The sequence below is a fragment of the Cardiocondyla obscurior genome, linkage group LG04 (genome assembly GCF_019399895.1).
Source record: "Cardiocondyla obscurior isolate alpha-2009 linkage group LG04, Cobs3.1, whole genome shotgun sequence".
Lineage (NCBI taxonomy): Eukaryota > Metazoa > Arthropoda > Insecta > Hymenoptera > Formicidae > Cardiocondyla > Cardiocondyla obscurior.
The window spans coordinates 1027200-1044906 of record NC_091867.1 but is presented as its reverse complement, the minus strand read 5'-3'; the positions used below and the strand labels follow the sequence as shown (position 1 = coordinate 1044906).

At 38.4% G+C, this 17707-nt stretch overlaps 4 protein-coding genes across 7 annotated transcripts; 3 read left to right on the top strand and 1 right to left on the bottom strand.

Moving 5' to 3' along the window:
- The first annotated feature begins 2738 nt into the window (after positions 1-2738).
- On the top strand, positions 2739-6064 carry Sap30 (SIN3-associated polypeptide 30). Its single transcript, XM_070655881.1, has 3 exons — positions 2739-3773; positions 4504-4731; positions 5482-6064. The coding sequence occupies exons 1-3, from the start codon at positions 3603-3605 to the stop codon at positions 5611-5613; spliced, it is 531 nt and encodes a 176-aa protein (XP_070511982.1). The 5' UTR covers positions 2739-3602; the 3' UTR covers positions 5614-6064.
- A 199-nt stretch (positions 6065-6263) lies between these two features.
- LOC139102158 (uncharacterized) lies at positions 6264-10348 on the bottom strand. Of its 4 annotated transcripts, none has more exons than XM_070655877.1 (6): positions 10263-10348; positions 8914-9072; positions 8718-8839; positions 8404-8552; positions 8153-8327; positions 6264-8033 (listed from the first exon to the last, which is right to left on the bottom strand). In XM_070655877.1, the coding sequence occupies exons 2-6, from the start codon at positions 9020-9022 to the stop codon at positions 7971-7973; spliced, it is 618 nt and encodes a 205-aa protein (XP_070511978.1). In that variant the 5' UTR covers positions 9023-9072; positions 10263-10348; the 3' UTR covers positions 6264-7970. The 4 variants fall into 4 exon arrangements, with proteins under 4 accessions (XP_070511978.1, XP_070511976.1, XP_070511979.1 ...); XM_070655875.1 differs by having other exon boundaries at positions 10175-10313; XM_070655878.1 differs by lacking the exon at positions 10263-10348 and adding an exon at positions 9792-9921.
- On the top strand, positions 10324-12366 carry LOC139102155 (RING finger protein narya-like). The gene is made up of 5 exons (XM_070655873.1): positions 10324-10661; positions 10739-10957; positions 11177-11358; positions 11498-11811; positions 11922-12366. The coding sequence occupies exons 2-5, from the start codon at positions 10840-10842 to the stop codon at positions 12013-12015; spliced, it is 708 nt and encodes a 235-aa protein (XP_070511974.1). The 5' UTR covers positions 10324-10661; positions 10739-10839; the 3' UTR covers positions 12016-12366.
- Positions 12367-12517: 151 nt separating this feature from the next.
- On the top strand, positions 12518-17629 carry LOC139102131 (DNA excision repair protein ERCC-6). The gene is made up of 15 exons (XM_070655833.1): positions 12518-12779; positions 12955-13196; positions 13269-13576; positions 13646-13714; positions 13797-13926; positions 14102-14254; positions 14342-14469; positions 14757-14911; positions 15014-15328; positions 15424-15621; positions 15692-15841; positions 15937-16047; positions 16114-16317; positions 16437-17235; positions 17364-17629. Exons 1-15 carry the CDS (start codon positions 12675-12677, stop codon positions 17516-17518), a joined length of 3222 nt encoding a protein of 1073 aa, XP_070511934.1. The 5' UTR covers positions 12518-12674; the 3' UTR covers positions 17519-17629.
- Positions 17630-17707: the final 78 nt, after the last annotated feature.

Genomic DNA, 17707 nt, shown 5'->3' with positions numbered 1-17707 from the left:
ACCGTCGCCGCGCACTTAAGCCGCGTCCAAACTTGTAACCTCACTGCGCCGAACGGAGGGAGCGACGCTCGATTGAATGACTGCTATATCAAAACGCTGTGCGAATATTTCTAGCTCTTCCCCGCGCGGGTTTTCGTGTCGCGCGGCGTGGCGGCCGATGCAGCACGATATGGCGACGAATTACAACTATGTTAGCCGCGATATATCGTCGCTCACAACGCGGTACCAATGCGCAGTATGTAACAAGTCTGGACGCACCTTTACGCTACACCGCGCTTCGCGCGCGCGAGATGCACCATCGGTAGGAGAAACGCCTACGTGTAAACACTTCTGTCCTCCTCTCATTCCCTCCTTTCTCGATCTCTCTTTCTCTCTCTCTCTTTCTCTCTCGTTCTCTCTCTCTCTCGCTGTTATTCTATCCCACCTCGCTCCCGCCAACTCTGCGGTCGTTTGCTCGTCTCTATTTTGCTGGTAATAACGAGCTCGTGCACGATTGTTGAGAAAAATAATCCGAGCGAAGAGCGCGGGAGGAGAGAGGAAGGGAGGAAGCAGCCGACACATACATACATGCATGTATGCATACACCACAGACATACACACGTACACGCACGCACGACCGAGCGAGAGAGAGAGAGAGAGACACACAGAGACAGAAAGAAAGAAAGAAAAAGACAGAGAAAAAGAGGAAGACAGATAGACAAACGGACAAACAGAAATACAACGAGATCTTCTTCGAGGTTCAGGAATTACTAGATTCGCTTGCTCGCCCGCTCGTGACAGTTTTCGCGAGATTCGGAGCGGGAAAATGACTGGCGTCCCAAGCACACCACGCCATGCATGGTGGGAACGATGACAGAGAGTGCGATTGATTTTTCAAGCAGGGCCACATTATCCTCGTCGAAGAGGTTGGCTGGCGAGGGAACAAACGACGCAAAACGCGGAACGTGCACGCGCGTAAGCCCTGACGTCAACACATCGGTGACGCCGCGGCGGCGGCGGCGGTGGCGGCGGCGAGCGAGCGAGCGAGCGAGCGAGTGGCGGCGACGGCGGCCGCGGCTGCGAGCATCGAGCGTCACCACGAGTCGGTCCGCGTCGCCGAAACTCCCTCGTCGTTGGTCCGATCGTTCTTTCGTCGCACGATACCTCGATAACGCGCAACGACACGGCACAACGACGAGGTGTACACGCACGACGCGTCCGTCCAGGCAGCCATTTGCTGCCGTGTGCTGACGGTAGTACGGAAATAAAAGGTATACGTACGAGAAACGCAGTACGGTAGCAGGCCACGGCCAGCGGACACGCTCGCGTTGGGCGGGTCCGAAGGTGCGTACGTACGCGCGGTTCGTCCGCGCGCTGTCCCGTAGATCTGTCAACGCGACCCGCGAAAAATATTTGGATTTTTCTTACCTGGAACGGGATCCGCTACGGCTAAAAGGATTCTTCAGCTTCGAATATCGCGACCCCACGCCACTCGTGCTGCATACGGTCAGAGTACGGGGAAAATCTCCCATTACCATTGGCTTATTTCAGATAAGCCGCAAAAAGTAAGCCAATCAGCGCCGACCTTTTATGTTTTGGTGCGTTTCTTTTTGCCCCCCACCAAATAAAATGTCGGTCGGTAGAAAGGGCGGGAAAATGCGTGAGTGCAAAGCCGAAAGTTCACCAGCGTACGCGATCGCGCTCGTCACCACCGCGGTCGTCTTATCGAAGTATGGCTTATTGAACGACCGATACTGCACGCCGTTCTTCGTTTCGCACGGCGACAAGTCTTCGCGTCCGTCTACGCGATATCGTTTAGGTTAGACATCGTTTCTATCATAGGTAGCGCCAGGAGACGATGCAGAGAAGCCGCAGCGTATGACGGTTTCGCGCAGGCTCGCCAACATCACGCAGAAAAACCAACGAGGAAAACTCGCGTGTCCGTTCTTTCTTATTCGTAGTTCAGGAAAAAAAAAAAAAAAAAAAAAAAAGAACACCTATATCTGGAAATATTTCCGTTCAGACGCGACGAACAAGGTTTTAGACACGGTACTTGAGAGAATAATCTGCTTGTTCAATATTCTTAATAATTTACAAGAAAAAAATAAAAATTCTTTTTGATAGCCCGAGAAGAGATAATAAAATTGAATCGATCAATGTTCGAAAACGTATAGCATGTTCATGCAATCGATCGCTTTAACGAATTGAAGACAATACGTGCAGGTTAGTTAAATTCTTAATTAAAAAAGTATAATTTCCTTTGCTAGACGTTTATATAAGAAAAGGAATGCATTTTTGGACGATTTTTAGAATTCAGTGGAATTATTAATTTTTTTTAATACTACCTGGATTGCGTTCGGAAACGTCACTCGAGTGAAGCTACATAACCGATGCTCCGATTAGTCCATCAAGATTCATTTCATTTAACGCTTTCAACGCTCGCAAGTATTATTTATTCGAGATAATATAACGCGAAGTACGAAGAAAATGGGAAACGGTATATATTTTATTTATATTATAAAGAGTCGATGTTTTCGGTTGAAGGGCCGGGCAAGCCGGACAACTTCTTCGTGCATGCGTAGTCGAGAGATGCAGACAAAATTGCTCTTCTAGAACGGTAGTGATACATGGTAGGTGTCTCCCTGCGATGGATAGTATGCGGCGGGGGTACGGCGCATTAACGAGTGCCATGCCTGTGTGGTACATAGACATGGGTTTCGCTTTGATCATCGATGTGTGTGCCCACTACACTCCAAGCATGCCTGCAAGTGCTGCAACCTCCGCGAGCACTGCGAGTTGGCATACTTGGCATCTGCGGTATCACGTATTCACGTACGCTTTATCCGGTTCAGTCGAAGACAGAACGTGTCCACGGGCGGGTGGTATCGAGGGTGCGGTTGCTGCCGACGTTCGTAGTCGGCGTCGTCCGGTAAAACGGTAAACGTTTCGACGGTCAACCGTAACGAGAGCTACGTGCGCGGCTCGGCACCGTGAATTATTTCCGCCCGCGAGCGCGACGGGGATAATCGCCGGCGGAGTGCGAAGCCCTGTAGCGCGCGTCGGCCGGGATCTCGTCCCGGTGACGCTCGCGAGCCTCAGGGAGGGCCCGTCGATTATTTTCCGCGCGGGTCACGTCGACGAGCAGATCGACGACCCGGCATCCGCGACGCGCGGCACGCGCGTCACGTTGTGGCGCGGCGTGACGCGGTTTCGTCCAGCTCGGCTCGGTCCAGGGCCCCCGGTTCCGGCCAGCTCGTATACGGACATCGCACAGCGTACGGTACGCCGAAAAAAGGACGACTCCACGGGGGAGGGGAGGAGAGGTAGGGGCACTCGCGGCACGGCGGGTTAGCCGCGGACCGCGCGCGGGGGAGAATTATGCGCGAGCGACGATTCTCGGCGTGCCGTGATCGTCATCGCCGCCGTCCCCGGCACCACCACCATCGCGGTCACCGTTCCACGGTCGCCGGCTGCACCGCCACGGTCCAGGACTTTTGACACGGGTGCCGCACCGACCGCGCGAACCGTTGCCGTCACCGTCGGCGCCGCCGTCGTCGACGCGGACGCGGCCGAGCAGCAGTGATCCCGATCTCACAACCGAGCGGGCACCTGGCCAGGCGAGAATGAACGGCTTCAGCACCGGCGAGGAGGACTCGCGGGGTGCGGCGGACCAGATCTGCTGCCTCGTCGACGAGGGCGAGCGGTGCGCCCGCCCGGCCGGCAACGCATCCTACAGCAAGCGCATCCAGAAGACCGTCACCCAGCGGCGGTTGAAGCTCAATCTCGATCACATGGTACGTATACGCGGCAGGCCGCGCGCCTGTGTACCACCGTTTGCGAGCGCGCGCGTACCACCTCCCAACAGCCGATTGTCGCTTGAAACCAAAGCACCCAGCTGCGTCGCGCTCGTCCGCGACGATAATTCTCAGGAGATTATCGCCGACACCTTCAATCTCGCCCGCAAGACTCTGATGACATCGCTAGCACGGTTAATGCACCTTGCGCAATTACTCACATTTTTACAATTGCGATTGTACTTAGTATTGACAAAGAAGAAAAGTATGATAAAGAACGTTTTGTTCGACAAAATTTTATTGCGCCCGCAATTTAATTTTAGGTTCAATTTCTTGTTATTTTACTTATAGAATAACATTTTGGAAGACGCGTAAAAGACGCCCTGCTAAGAGTTTTGCAGAGATTCTTTTACATAATTATTTATTTATTTAAAAAAAATACTTTACGTTATTTTTAGCCTTTTAAAAATAATTACATCAGTAAAAAGAATACTTTCTCTCGTGCGACAAACTTTTTAAGCTGATTGTGACTGTGAAAAAAGAATTAACATGTAGCATTATTTTATTTTATAAATTGGTGTTTAGCCAAAGTTTCACGTACCTGCTTGCACAACTAACTAATTCGCCAACTGGCAAATTGAAATAAGCTTCAAGCGACGGCATTTCCGGCTGTAAACGCTATTGATGCTAATTATTGCTCTTCTAATTATTTGTTCTGAACTATGCACAGGCACGACACATATACATCTGCGATTATCACAAGCAAGTAATTCAGTGTGCGAGAACCAAGCAACAGCAGCAACGAAGACGCAAGGACTCCGAGGAGGACTCCGGAGAAACCGACAACGATCTTCCGGAAGTCGATCTTTTCCAGCTGCAAGTTGGTACTCTTAGGCGGTACAAGAGGCACTACAAAGTTTCCACTCGACCGGGCCTCAATAAGGCCCAATTAGCAGATGTAAGCACAACGGCGTTATTACTCTCTTATTGTGAAATAAAATGCGATGTTTACGTATGCAAGAATCGATATGATCCATCGAAAATAAAGTACAGATAACGTTCCGAATATAGATGCAAATTTTTTACAGGAAAAAATCACAATTTGTGTAAAGACTTGTATTGAAGCAAAAAATTATCAGTTTGCTATGAACAATGTAAGGTCAATAGCGAAGATTCATTGGAGAAGCAAGTTCCGCCTTTGTACCGCCTACTCCAATGACTTCTGGTCGAATCTAAGCATATTTCCTAGAGTTGATTCACCCATGTATTTACCATGTCTACATTCAAATTGTCTGAGAATTAAAATAAATGTAGCCTGTGTACACAGTCCATTCTCATTTGAGGACCTTTTTAAGTAATGTCCTAAGGCACTCTGTGATTGGTTTAAGGTACAAGACTACCTGTGATGATCCTACATGTAAAAACGAATTATCGATGACGACCCATAAGCTGTTTTATGTCGCTTTCTAATACCTTTTTTTACTATAATTAAATTCTTTTTATAATTTGTTACTAACAATAACTAAAAATAGCTACTTCATACTTTGAATCATTTTAATGCCGACAAAAAGTTAAATCTGCCGACGAAAATTTAAAGAAATTTTAAAGATTTTCTTTTAATCAGCGGACGATATACCGTTGTTCTGCATTGAAAAAGTGAAGGTAATAGTTTCACATGTCAAAATCACATATAAATTTTTTGTTCCAGACTCTCATGAAGCATTTCAAGACCATCCCTGTTGTAGAGAAGGAAGCTCTCAGCTTCTTTATATATACTGTTAAGACGAATGCGAACAAGTTAGACCAAAAGAACGGTTTGAGCAGCAGCGACACAACGTAACGTTGTATGGAAGAAACTCTTGTATTGTCGCAATTGTAATTACTGCTTAATTACGTGACAAGTGTATAATATCAATTTTTACTTGTAATATATATATGTATTTTTTAAGTTGTCTATTAACTTTTTACACTGGAAAAAAAAATTGACTGATGTTCGTGGCAAACCCGTCCGTAACAATTTTGGAGCTGTAATATGAAATCGTCAACGTGCATAACACATTATCATTTTAGAAATAACGAACGATGTACGTAGTACGTCGTACCAGTGTAAAAAGTTTAATACAAAAAGTGAAAATCAACAAATATATATATATATATACAAAATTAAATATATAAGAAAATAGATGTATGTATAATATATATATATGTATAAATATATGTAATATGCATATATGTATATATGCTGTGCGATATGGCACAACATATATATGTATATTCCAACATCAAAATCATTCGCTGTTATTTTATTTTTCATCACACTTCATATGTAGAAACTGGCACAATGTAAAAAAAAAAAAAAAATGTACAAAAATGCTCGCGATTCCGTTTTAGAAATCGCAGGCGACGGTACTTTGAGAAAAATGCTGCCCGGAAAAAGATAGATGCGCACAGTTATTACGACAGAAATAAATGACTTCTACGAAGCCAATGTATTTTTATCTATTTTACCTTTATTGAAAAAAAAAGAAAATACATAGAATATACGTTTCGTCGTTTCGGGATCTTGATATAATTTCCCTGATATATTTTATATTAAAATCTATGATTAAAGTATGAATATGTGTAGCGTCCGATAAAACATGTACGAGACCTTGTTTTTGTTTTGTTTTACTTTCTATTATACCTTCAACACGGTTATTAGTAGTGCGATCATTGCTATCAACTTGTTTTTTTAATCGATTTATTGAGCCTCTTAACGAATTTTCTCTATGAAATAATTCGCATGTTAAAACGTCTACAGTGGGTGAAGAAACGTATGGAATCTTTTTCATTAAATATTAAAAAAAAAAAAACGTTAGTACATATCGTTTTCTATTCGATAACTTTTATGAGCGAAAAACACATATTTAAAATTTCCAACACAGTATACATACAACAAAGAAATATGAAAATAACAACTGTCTAGTTGACAAAATATTTGTCGATTAATATTCCAACAGCATTGAAATAAAAGAAAAACTTTCAACATTTCGTTATCCATTAAATTTTGATTTGACAGGCTTCTTTGAATCGTTTGACGCTAACGATTTGAAAAGAAACCTTATCTTTACAAAGATATTTTATTAAAGATTGTTATCAACTTTAAATCTAATATAAAACATTTTGTAATTTTCTATTATCGTAATTACGATACTGTAATAAGTATGTTAGAAATGTTACATATTGCTGTAAATTTGTTCCTTCCTCTAATGTGTTTTCTAATATATCTAATCTCTATCTGCAGTATCGTTAACATTCAATTTCTGAACAATTTATAACCAATTTCGTCAACGCATACTTTCTTGCCCACTGCATCATAAAACTATTTCTATTGATAAAATCAATTAAAAAATTATCTTTAATGATCTACTGCAATAAAATTTGCCATATGTTGCATGTAGTTTGATCCTAATAAGGAACTGTTTTGCTTTCTTTCTTATTGTTTCAGTTGATTAATCTTTTGTATTCGCACCATTTATGTCTCGGCAAAGCGATCTACTGTAATACTACAATGCAATATAGGTGCATGGTGCAATATGTACGTTTTTATTACTCGCGAACGTTACCATTCTCATAATCATTGCTTAATACTAATATAGTGTAAATAGCATAATAATCGTTACTTGATTATTACTATTCTCATCATTATCCTTACTTTTCTTAAAGTGTAGCAAAATCTCGATTATTCGAACGCTCGACCGACCAAATACTAGATTACATAGATAGTATAAAGAACATTCGAATAATCAAATGTTTGATGAAATAGATTTAGATAATCAAGAATTTTTTTTTTGTGCTTGTTGTATATAATTATACATAATTATTTTTATATACATAATTAAATATAATTATATATACAAGCACGTATTAATCATGTATATAATATAGCGTCTGCATATGATAGATATTCATTATATATAAAATGGAACTCGTTCTTTTTTTTTTTATCATCGTAAGTAACCGAATTTTCGTGAGACAATTTTTTTTCTTTTCCGGACAATATCAACAGTATACATAATATATACAATGATAATTCTAGGTTAGTAGTAAAATTTGCTTGTCTGAGTATGAACTCTCTTGTTTGTTGCAGCATTCGAATAAATATTCGAATTTGAAGAAACTGCCGTCCTCGCCCGTCTCACTGGTTCATATTACGATTTATACGGTCCCAACTTCTTCCGGATCGTAACTTTTAACTCTTTTGTTATACGCGATGATTTCCTGCACATTAAAAGGTATTTCGTTAATCTCACGCACCAAATTGAACGATTATCTACACATCAACATAGAACTAGAATTATTTCAAACAATCTCGAACACATATTTTATTTTAAACATACTCTTTCATATCGAGCTCTATCCTCCTCTGCAATGGCCATATATTTGGATTTTGTTTGTAAATCCGTACTCATCCACAATTTTCCTAATTCCTTAGCAATATCACCTACTCCCATTTCCGGGTGCATTTCTCTCATTTTACCACGCAGCTCTTGACAGAAGTAGAAAAACGCGGATCTGCAAAAATTAATGTAAAACCATGATAAATATCAACGTGCTCCAACGTTAAATAAGCGTTTTTAATTCAACATACAGCGCTCGTTTTGGTGCATCTTTATCCCTGTATCTCTTCGTTCCCCTGCGCGTCGGCCTCTCTGGCTCCTCATGACCGGTATAGTGTCTATCGTAGTAATACATTTTCTTGTTGTTGCAATGTGCACTACCATCTTCAAGATGTACAATCTGCGAAATAGGCCAATGTAATTTCTTGCTAAAATTGTAAGGAACTTGCAATATATATATTTTTTTTTCATTTTGATAACTTTGTGAAATTGCAATAATGTATTATATTTAAATTTTCATCGTCAGAAACTAAAACTACTATGGAAGTAACAAAGTTTATCACACCTCGTTCTTTACCGGGACCGGGTTGATGATATAACTTTTAGAGCCATTATTAGACCACTTTGCTTGATTAGTAGAAACATTGGTCACATTATTGGGCTTCATTACACCTTCTCCACCACATTCTACAAAGAAAATACATGGATGATGATAGGCATTATGACAAATCTACACAAGTTTCTATTCCAATTTTATATACCTGGTGTCATATTGGTTTGACCAACAATCATAGTCTCCCTCATTCCAGAGTTCAAAGAATTGTCACCGGTTTTTGTAAGGTAAATATTTTTTCTATCTGATGACTCCATGACTGTTTTACTTGCACGATTTAAAGATTGTGGCACAATATATTAATCACCTGCCAACAAAAATAAAATAAAATTATTTTTCTCACAAAGAAATAATTCATGATATGGGTTTTAAAATTCATGGCAAGGTGAACCGACGTAAAAAAAAAAAAAAAAGAAAAAAAAACAAGATAACGCTAAACTTTTAAACTAATTTAACTATCACAGTAAAATCTAGAGGCTGGGCTTTAAAATTAAAAAAAAAAAAAAACAAAAGAATTAGGGCGGAACTTTTCTGTCTGTCTTATCAGTGCGTGTTTCTCATTATCAATATATTGTTTTCTTGTTCGAAACGACGTTCCTATCTTTCGATCAATCAAGAAGCTGTTGCGACTTCAAGATCTCTCGTAAAAAAAAAAAAAAATTGACAGACTCGTCCTTTGTCACGATTTTTCGGAATCTTTTGTTCTCTCAACCCGTTCCTCGACACGACACTTGTTTCGAGCGACGAGAAGACCGAAGTACAGTGTGGCAAGGAAAAACAGATTGTCGCTGGTTCCCTCCTTTCCCTCAGGAACGCCCCAGCGGCCGCGAGTACCGCCGTTCAATGGACACGAGTCCCTCAAGACGGCGGATTGATCGACTCTACTTTTCGCGGACGACTCTGCGTTTCAGGTCGCGCGATCAATTTACAACCCCATCCGTCATTTCGAACCTTTACTTAACGGCGTCGATCGGTCTGGCACCACCGAGAAGCTCGGCGTCGTCCGGTCGTGCGACAATCACTTACCAGGCGTCGCGAACGCGAACACGAGCGGAGGCGGCGGAGGGGAAGGGGACGACGGCGGGGTCCGCGATCGCGAGAGGAGGATCGGTGGAAAAAGAAAGAGAGAGAGAGAGAGAGAGAACGAGAGAGGGAGGTGGCGGCTCGATTTCACGAACACCGGAGGCTATCGCACCTCGGGATGGAGCATCGTATTGCGATGATTGTGCATCCGCGAGCTGGCGCGACGTGTGAGAGAGACGGAGAGAGAAAAAAAAACGGGAAAAGAGCCGCAGAGACGAGCAAAGCGAATCGGATATGGTGGTCCGCGGCGTGAAGTATATGTTGCTGCTAAAGTATGTCCGCGCGCGCAGGCGGGCGTCGCGACGGCACGCGTCGGTTCTCTTTACCTAGGAGCTCTCTCATACGCGCGGTTATCGCATTTTTCGCGATGACCTGTGCTCTGACGAGAGGGAAAAAGGGCGACGGCTACCGCACCCGATAATCGTCGCTGCAAACAGACCGACGCCGCTATATATGCCGTAGAACTGGTATATTTGTGCTCTGCAACTGTGCGTTGTCTCGACTAGCAGCGTCGCTTTGCGGTGATTTCTTCAAAGCTCAGCGGCGCGTAGTCGACGGACGAACTTCCGGAACCGCGCGCGGATCCCATTTTGTTTTGGTAACATTTACCGAAAAATCTAGGCAACGGACTCTCCTATTGGAACGATTGACCGGAAGTTCTCGCTGCTCCATTTTTACACGCCAGTCGGTTGTCCCACTTGCGCTTCGACGGACCGCGCGAACGTTTTTAACTTCTCGTCGTTGCAATTGAGAATCGCATCGTTTCTTTCGCCGTAAGTAGCGCTGAATTATTCAAGCTGAGCGTTAACAGCGGTAAGTTTTTATTTTATTTGATACATACAGGGATAATTTTTTTTTTAATGTGTAAAAAAAAAAGAAAAGTGTTGCAGTCGAAGCTCGGATCGAAATCACGATCGTCATCTTTTCCTGTTTGAATTACGAAAGATCGGCAATCTTACGAGAGCAACGATTCATCTTTAGCACCCGCAAAATGTCGCAGATGAATTGGATAATTTGCAACAAGTGCTTCGCTCCCTTATATAGAGGAAAACGTCCCTATCATCTTACCCAATGCGGTCATATCACATGCCAGAGTTGCCTCCAGCAAGGTGAGCTTTTAGCCGAATTTCGCGTTGAGATTTCACGCAGGTTGTTCCAACTTTCTGGCGAATTTGTCTATCAGGTAATCATATGTCTATCTTTGTCTCTAAATATACAAAGACAGACACATATGCTTACCTGACAGATAAATTTATCAGGAAGCTGGAACAATTGGCTTTTAATTATTTTTTATGACTACGATTTACCGTCACTTTTACAACTTGCAGTCGAGAAACAATGTCCGCAATGTGACCACGTCGAGACCATGTCATTGGCACTGGAAGAGCCCCTCATGCCGAAGGTGATTCCGTTCTTCCAGCCGCTTACCGAGAATCTGGAGATACTTTTGAAAGTGGTGACATTCCACAGCAATCAGCTGAAAATAACGATGCAGCGCTTCCATGATCTCGTAAAATCAGCCTGTCCTCTTTTTCATTGTCACCTGATTTTATATTAATATTTTACGAAATAATATCTTTTTATATACTTATGCTTTTCATTTATTTATTATATATTTGTTTACATTTTTGTAACGGATACGCTGAAAGGACAAGAAGTATGAGATGGCAAAGACCCAGTTTCTGGAGCTAAAGCAGAATTTCAACACGTTGTCAAAGAACTATGCAAATTTGAGGAATGTGAGGGATAAGCTTAACAAAAAACTCTCGTCCTTTGCAGAAGTAGAAAAAATGCAGATAAAACCTTCACGATTTGCGCATCATGTAATGGGCACGCCATCTGATTCTGGTATTTCTGTACAACAGTCATGTTTTTATTCTGACATGCCGGAGGTAACTCCACAATCTATCCATCGCGCAAAAAATCCAATTATTTCCAATTCCTCGCAATCATTGAACTTAAGGTAAAATGTTTGATTTTCGAATATAATTTAACGTCATCTTTCGTTGTAAAACCTGTAGATAATTATAAAGTAAAATAATTGTGACATTTTTTGCTTGTATACTGTTGTAGGTGCACTCAAGATTCATTTCTGAAACCCAACAATATATCTATGATCAATCGAAACAAGTACAAAACTGCTAATAGCTTTCGCCAACGATTGTAAATTCGCAAAATCTGTCGATTCTTTATATATTTTATTTTGAATTATAACAAAAATTTGTAACAAGCGGATAATAATCTTTAATCAAAATTCTTAATTTTTTTTATTTTTTTATTTTTTATTTTTATTTTTATTATCAGAAGTTTGCCGTATTATTTAATTTTTTTACACTGAAAAGCAGATATGGCATTTGCTGCAGCGAGCGGCGACGGTGTACAATAAATGAGAACGCAAACTTTAATTAATTAAACCAAACAATATATTTATTCAGCGTTTAAAAAAAAATATGTAAATTTTCGATTTAGTATAATTTGTTACACGTATTAAATACATGTTGTAATTCAATAATTATAAAGTCTTATCAAAATATACTACAACTTTTTCTCAATATTCGAACATTGCAAACGAAATAACACTCTATTGATAAAACAGATGGCAGTTTTTGCGTGATAAAAACATTCGTAGATCTCAGGCTTTCCGCTTTGAGTCGAATTCAAGTTCGAATGATTGTTTTTACAAATTACTCACTAATGCGTGCAATTCATGCTCGGTGCATTGTATGCACAAACGATCTTGTACGAGTACGTCTGTTGAAAAATCAATGTTAAATTCGCATAAACTGACGTAATACACCTGTCACGCGTAATATGTAATTACACGGCATGGCAGAGAGAAATAACGAGTGTAACGATAACAATATTACGTCAGATTTTAATAAAGACGCAATGGGAGATATGTTGAGTGACTTTCCAAATAATCTGCGAGAGGTAATTGTAATTCTTATTATAATTAATATTAAGAATATATTTAGGTTAGAGTGACAAGTCTTATAAAATTTCTCTATATTATATACAATATGTAAATGTAATGTATTAAAATAATAGATAATGATTTTATTCTTTATCCTTTTTTCTGTGAATTAATTTCTGCCAATGTCTACAGATAGTATCGGTTAAAACAGAAGATAGTATTTTGCAAGAAGTATCAGAACATATCAGGCATACTACAATTAAGTCAAATAATCAGTGTGGCATACAAAAAAGTGATATTGAACTGAATCCTGAAAATGCTGAAGGTACTAACAAGGAGGATCATCGAGCAGAGTTGCAAAAACAGGTTGAAATTGGAGAAATTACTCCATTTGAAGCAGAATTCAAGCAGTCTACTTTGGAACAAAAAGAAGGGTATATTACAATAAATAATTGATTTTACCTTTTATGCAAGATATAAACTAATAATTTTTGACATTGTTTTAGGGCTGTCAATAAGAGTTCTCAATTATCAGATCTTGAAAAGTATTTTAAACAACAAGCTGATCTTGCTGAACAAAGAAAAAAACAGAAGAAAGTATCTAAGACACCTTCTGATAAAGATCATTCACTACCTGTAAAAAAATCAAAATTACATAGTACTGATGCAAAAAAGAATAAAAAACACCAAAAGTCTATGTATGAAAATAAAGATAATACTGTACAAAATATAGACAAAGCAAATTCCAGTATAGCAAGTGAAATTAATAATAGTTCAGAAAGTGAATATGTTCCAAGTGATGATGAAGATTCTGGTAATATTTTAAATATAATAATATATTTAAGTTCAAAAAAGATATATTTTGATGAAAATTCTTTTTTAGATACAGAAGACAAGAAATCTAAAAAAAGAAAAGTGTCAGTTAAATCAGGGTATACTCGCACAAAAAAAAGTATGTGTTGTCTACATTTAATTGATATATTTTTTGTTTTTTTTTTAATATTTTGATCTTATTACTTTGGAAATTTATTTAGCTCGAGATGACGGAAATAATCAGTTATTCAGACAGAGAATGGAAACAAACGTTTATCCTAAAGACGAAGCAATGCACAAAGTCGATTCTCTCTTTAAAGTACCACAATGTATTTGGGAAAAGTTATATAGGTAGATGCTTTTTTTAATTTATTTTATGAAATGTGTGTACTTTTAAGAATTAAGGAACAATTTTTTTGAATCTAGACTAAATTATTTTAATATTAGTTTTTTTTAATAGAATTAATTTAATATTTAACTTAATATGATTCGATCTTTTTATAATATACCATTTCCTCTTATACAGATATCAGAAGATCGCAGTTCAATGGTTTTGGGAATTACATGGTCGGAATTTAGGTGGCCTTTTAGGTGATGAAATGGGATTAGGAAAAACTGTGGAAGTTATTGCATTTCTTGCTGGTTTAGATTGTAGCGAATTACTTTCTCATAACGGAAGGTATATTTTATTTTTCTTACTTACGTTAATTATTATTTATGATATAATTATATTAATGTTTAAAAATATTTTATATATGTTTAATAGATACAGAGGGTTGGGTCCCACTATAGTTATATGTCCTGCTACTTTAATGGAGCAATGGGTAAAACATTTTCACGAATGGTGGCCATTTTTTAGAGTTATTGTACTTCATCATTCTGGTGGTTACAACGGTAAGTAAAAACAGCTGTAAAAAAAATGTAGTCATTACTTATACAGCTCTAAAACAAAAAAATTATGTATATTTTAGAAGAATATATGTATAAAAGTTACATATTTTTCGTGGGTCATATTACATTGTTGTGCTTCGGCGCGTGATTATTCGAGCACCATAGCACACTCACTCGCCCTCAAAGACACGCCCGCGCGCCGCGGAAAGAATCAATTTCCGTTTAGAAAAAACAGCGAATTTTATTGCTTGTCGGAGCGCAGCAATGTGATATTCAATGTTTTTATTTAGGTGATCCAGAAAGTTTAATAGAATCTTTACAAACTGGTGGGATACTTATTACTTCTTATAACGGAGTTCTTAAACATAAAGATTTGCTTGTGTCTAGTCAATGGGACTATGTTATCCTAGACGAAGGGCATAAGATTCGTAATCCACAAGCAAAGGTAATTATACTATTATACTTTCATTAATACAACAGATTGATTGTAAATGAAAGTAAGTGTCAATAATTTTTTTATTTATTAAATTATATTATTATTTTGCAGGTGAGCCGTCTGGTAAAGAAATTCTCAACACCACATCGATTGTTGTTAAGTGGAAGTCCATTGCAAAATTCTTTAAAGGAACTTTGGTCTTTGTTTGATTTTATTTTGCCTGGCAAACTAGGCACTCTACCTGCATTTTTAGAACATTGCGCTGCTCCTATAACACGCGGAGGGTACGCAAATGCTACGCCACTTCAAGAAGCAACAGCTCTTCAAATAGCCACTATGCTAAAAGATACTATTAAGCCATTTATGCTTCGAAGAACGAAGACCGATGTGAAGCATCATCTCACTCTACCAGAGAAAAATGAACAGGTGTTTTTTTTTTTTTTAGATATATGTTTTTGCAGACAATATTCTTTTTATTTTTTTAAATAATTTCTTGAATTAATACATATCTTTCTTTTTAGGTATTATTCTGCAGTTTAACGGACGAGCAAACAAAAATATATAAAAAATATCTGTGTTCAGATGATGTATCCTTTGTCCTTCACGAGAGAAATACTTATCGCGATAGTGGAAAATATAGGGCAAGGTTTCTTATTGCCTTGTCAGCATTGAGAAAGATATGCAATCATCCGGACTTATTTTTGTATACCAGAGAACTAGTAAGATCATAAAACTAACAAAAGAACATCCAGTTTATAAGTTTATTAACTTTGTCTTTTCTTATGTAAGGATTCTGATGAAGATATCGACTTGTCCGAGAAACATCTACAAAAATTCGGTTACTGGAAACGTGCTGGAAAAATGACTGTGGTTCGGTCTCTTCTGAACATTTGGCAAAAGCAAGGGCATAGAGTGTTGCTTTTTACTCAAGGAAGACAGGTAAACAATGAATTTTGTTATTTTAACATAACACATAGAATATAAATTTTTTTTCTTTTTTAATGTAAAGTTATCGTATTAATTTTTTTGTACAGATGATGCACATTTTGGAGTCTCTTTTGCAACATGAAAAATATACTTACTTGAGAATGGATGGAACAACACCAATGTCTCAACGACATCAAACAATTAACAAATTTAATAATGTACGTATCATTAAAAAAAATTATAATGACGATAAGTATCCTTAAAAAATTAATTTATTGTCAAAGGATGAGTCGTATTTCGTGTTCTTGCTGACAACGCGCGTAGGAGGCCTAGGAGTAAATCTAACCGGTGCGAATCGAGTGATTATTTACGATCCGGATTGGAATCCAGCCACGGACGCCCAAGCGAGAGAACGCGCGTGGAGAATAGGACAGAATAAACAAGTTACTATTTATAGATTAATTACCGCTGGTACGATAGAAGAAAAGGTTGGTAACAACAACTAATTATATTTAGCGGATTTAATGATAAAAAAATAGTATATAAATTACAAAATACATTTCTAAGATTCGATCAGTCTAATAACAAAGTGCTTCTTTCTATTCAGATATATCACAGACAGATTTTCAAATTGCTACTTTCAAATAAAGTTCTTAACGATCCCCGCCAACGACGTCTATTTAAAACAACGGATTTGGTAGAGCTGTTCAATTTGAATGAACCGATAAATGGCGAGTCTTCTGAATCGGATCGTTTATTTAGAGAATCTAAATTGACACCTGATATTCCTGGTAGGTTTTCTCGCAGCAAAATTGAACAGATGAAAAAATTAGCGTCAACTCTCAGTAAAAAGATAAGTGCTAGTGTTAAATCGAAACGTAATGAAAATGAAAACGCAAGTGACAGCACTTGCGAAGGAAATCACGACGAACAAACTAATAATTCGAAACCCGAATTTGAATCTGTCGCTACAAAGAATAGTTCGCTTGTAAATGAAAGTTTGCCACCTGATCAAGACAATACACAAAAATTGAGTGAATGCAATGAAGATTTTAATATGAATTCTGATGCAATTGTTGAGAAAAGCAGCAGTATAGAAAATAAAAATATATTTAAAAAGGACAATTGTGAACAAAATGTAACTTCTGTGAAATCTTTAAACAATAATTCTGTAGAAAAAGAAAGCCAACTTAATTTAAAATCTGATAAAATTGAATTATCATCTCGTAAAAGCAAGAAATACAAAAAACACTCGTATTCTGGCAAGACAAATGTTTCTGCGATATTTGAAGGAGAACGTGTTCCTTGTTTGATCGGTCGTCGTTTAGGACGTTCTGGTGAAAAGGAAGAATCGGTTTCAACCGCAGATGACGATTATGTCTTGAGGAAGTTATTCGCTAAATCATGTAAGTATATAATTTCACACAGAAAAAAGTTTATTTATAGACTGGTATGATACTTGTACACATTTTATATTTTTGTTAAATTTTAATGTATGCAATATCGTTCATTAATTTATGCAAAACTATTTCAGCTGTTAGTTCAGCTTTCCAACACGAAACAGTATTATCAAATGTGTATCATAATAACGATAATGAGAACATGATGCAACGTTTCGCACGAGAATCGGCACAAGAAAGTATGGATTTTGTTCATCAATCGGGAAAATATTGTTGGAGACCAGCATAGGACAGACAATATAGTTTGTAGCGTCTTTGTATAATTATTATGTATAAATTTTATATGTAAAATTGTACCATTTTCATATCTCGAAAAAAAAAAAAAAAAAAAAAAAAAAGTTGTGACAAAAAATTGCGACTATATAAAATAAAAATAATAATTATTATTATTATTTATATATATATGTAAAGAACTTAT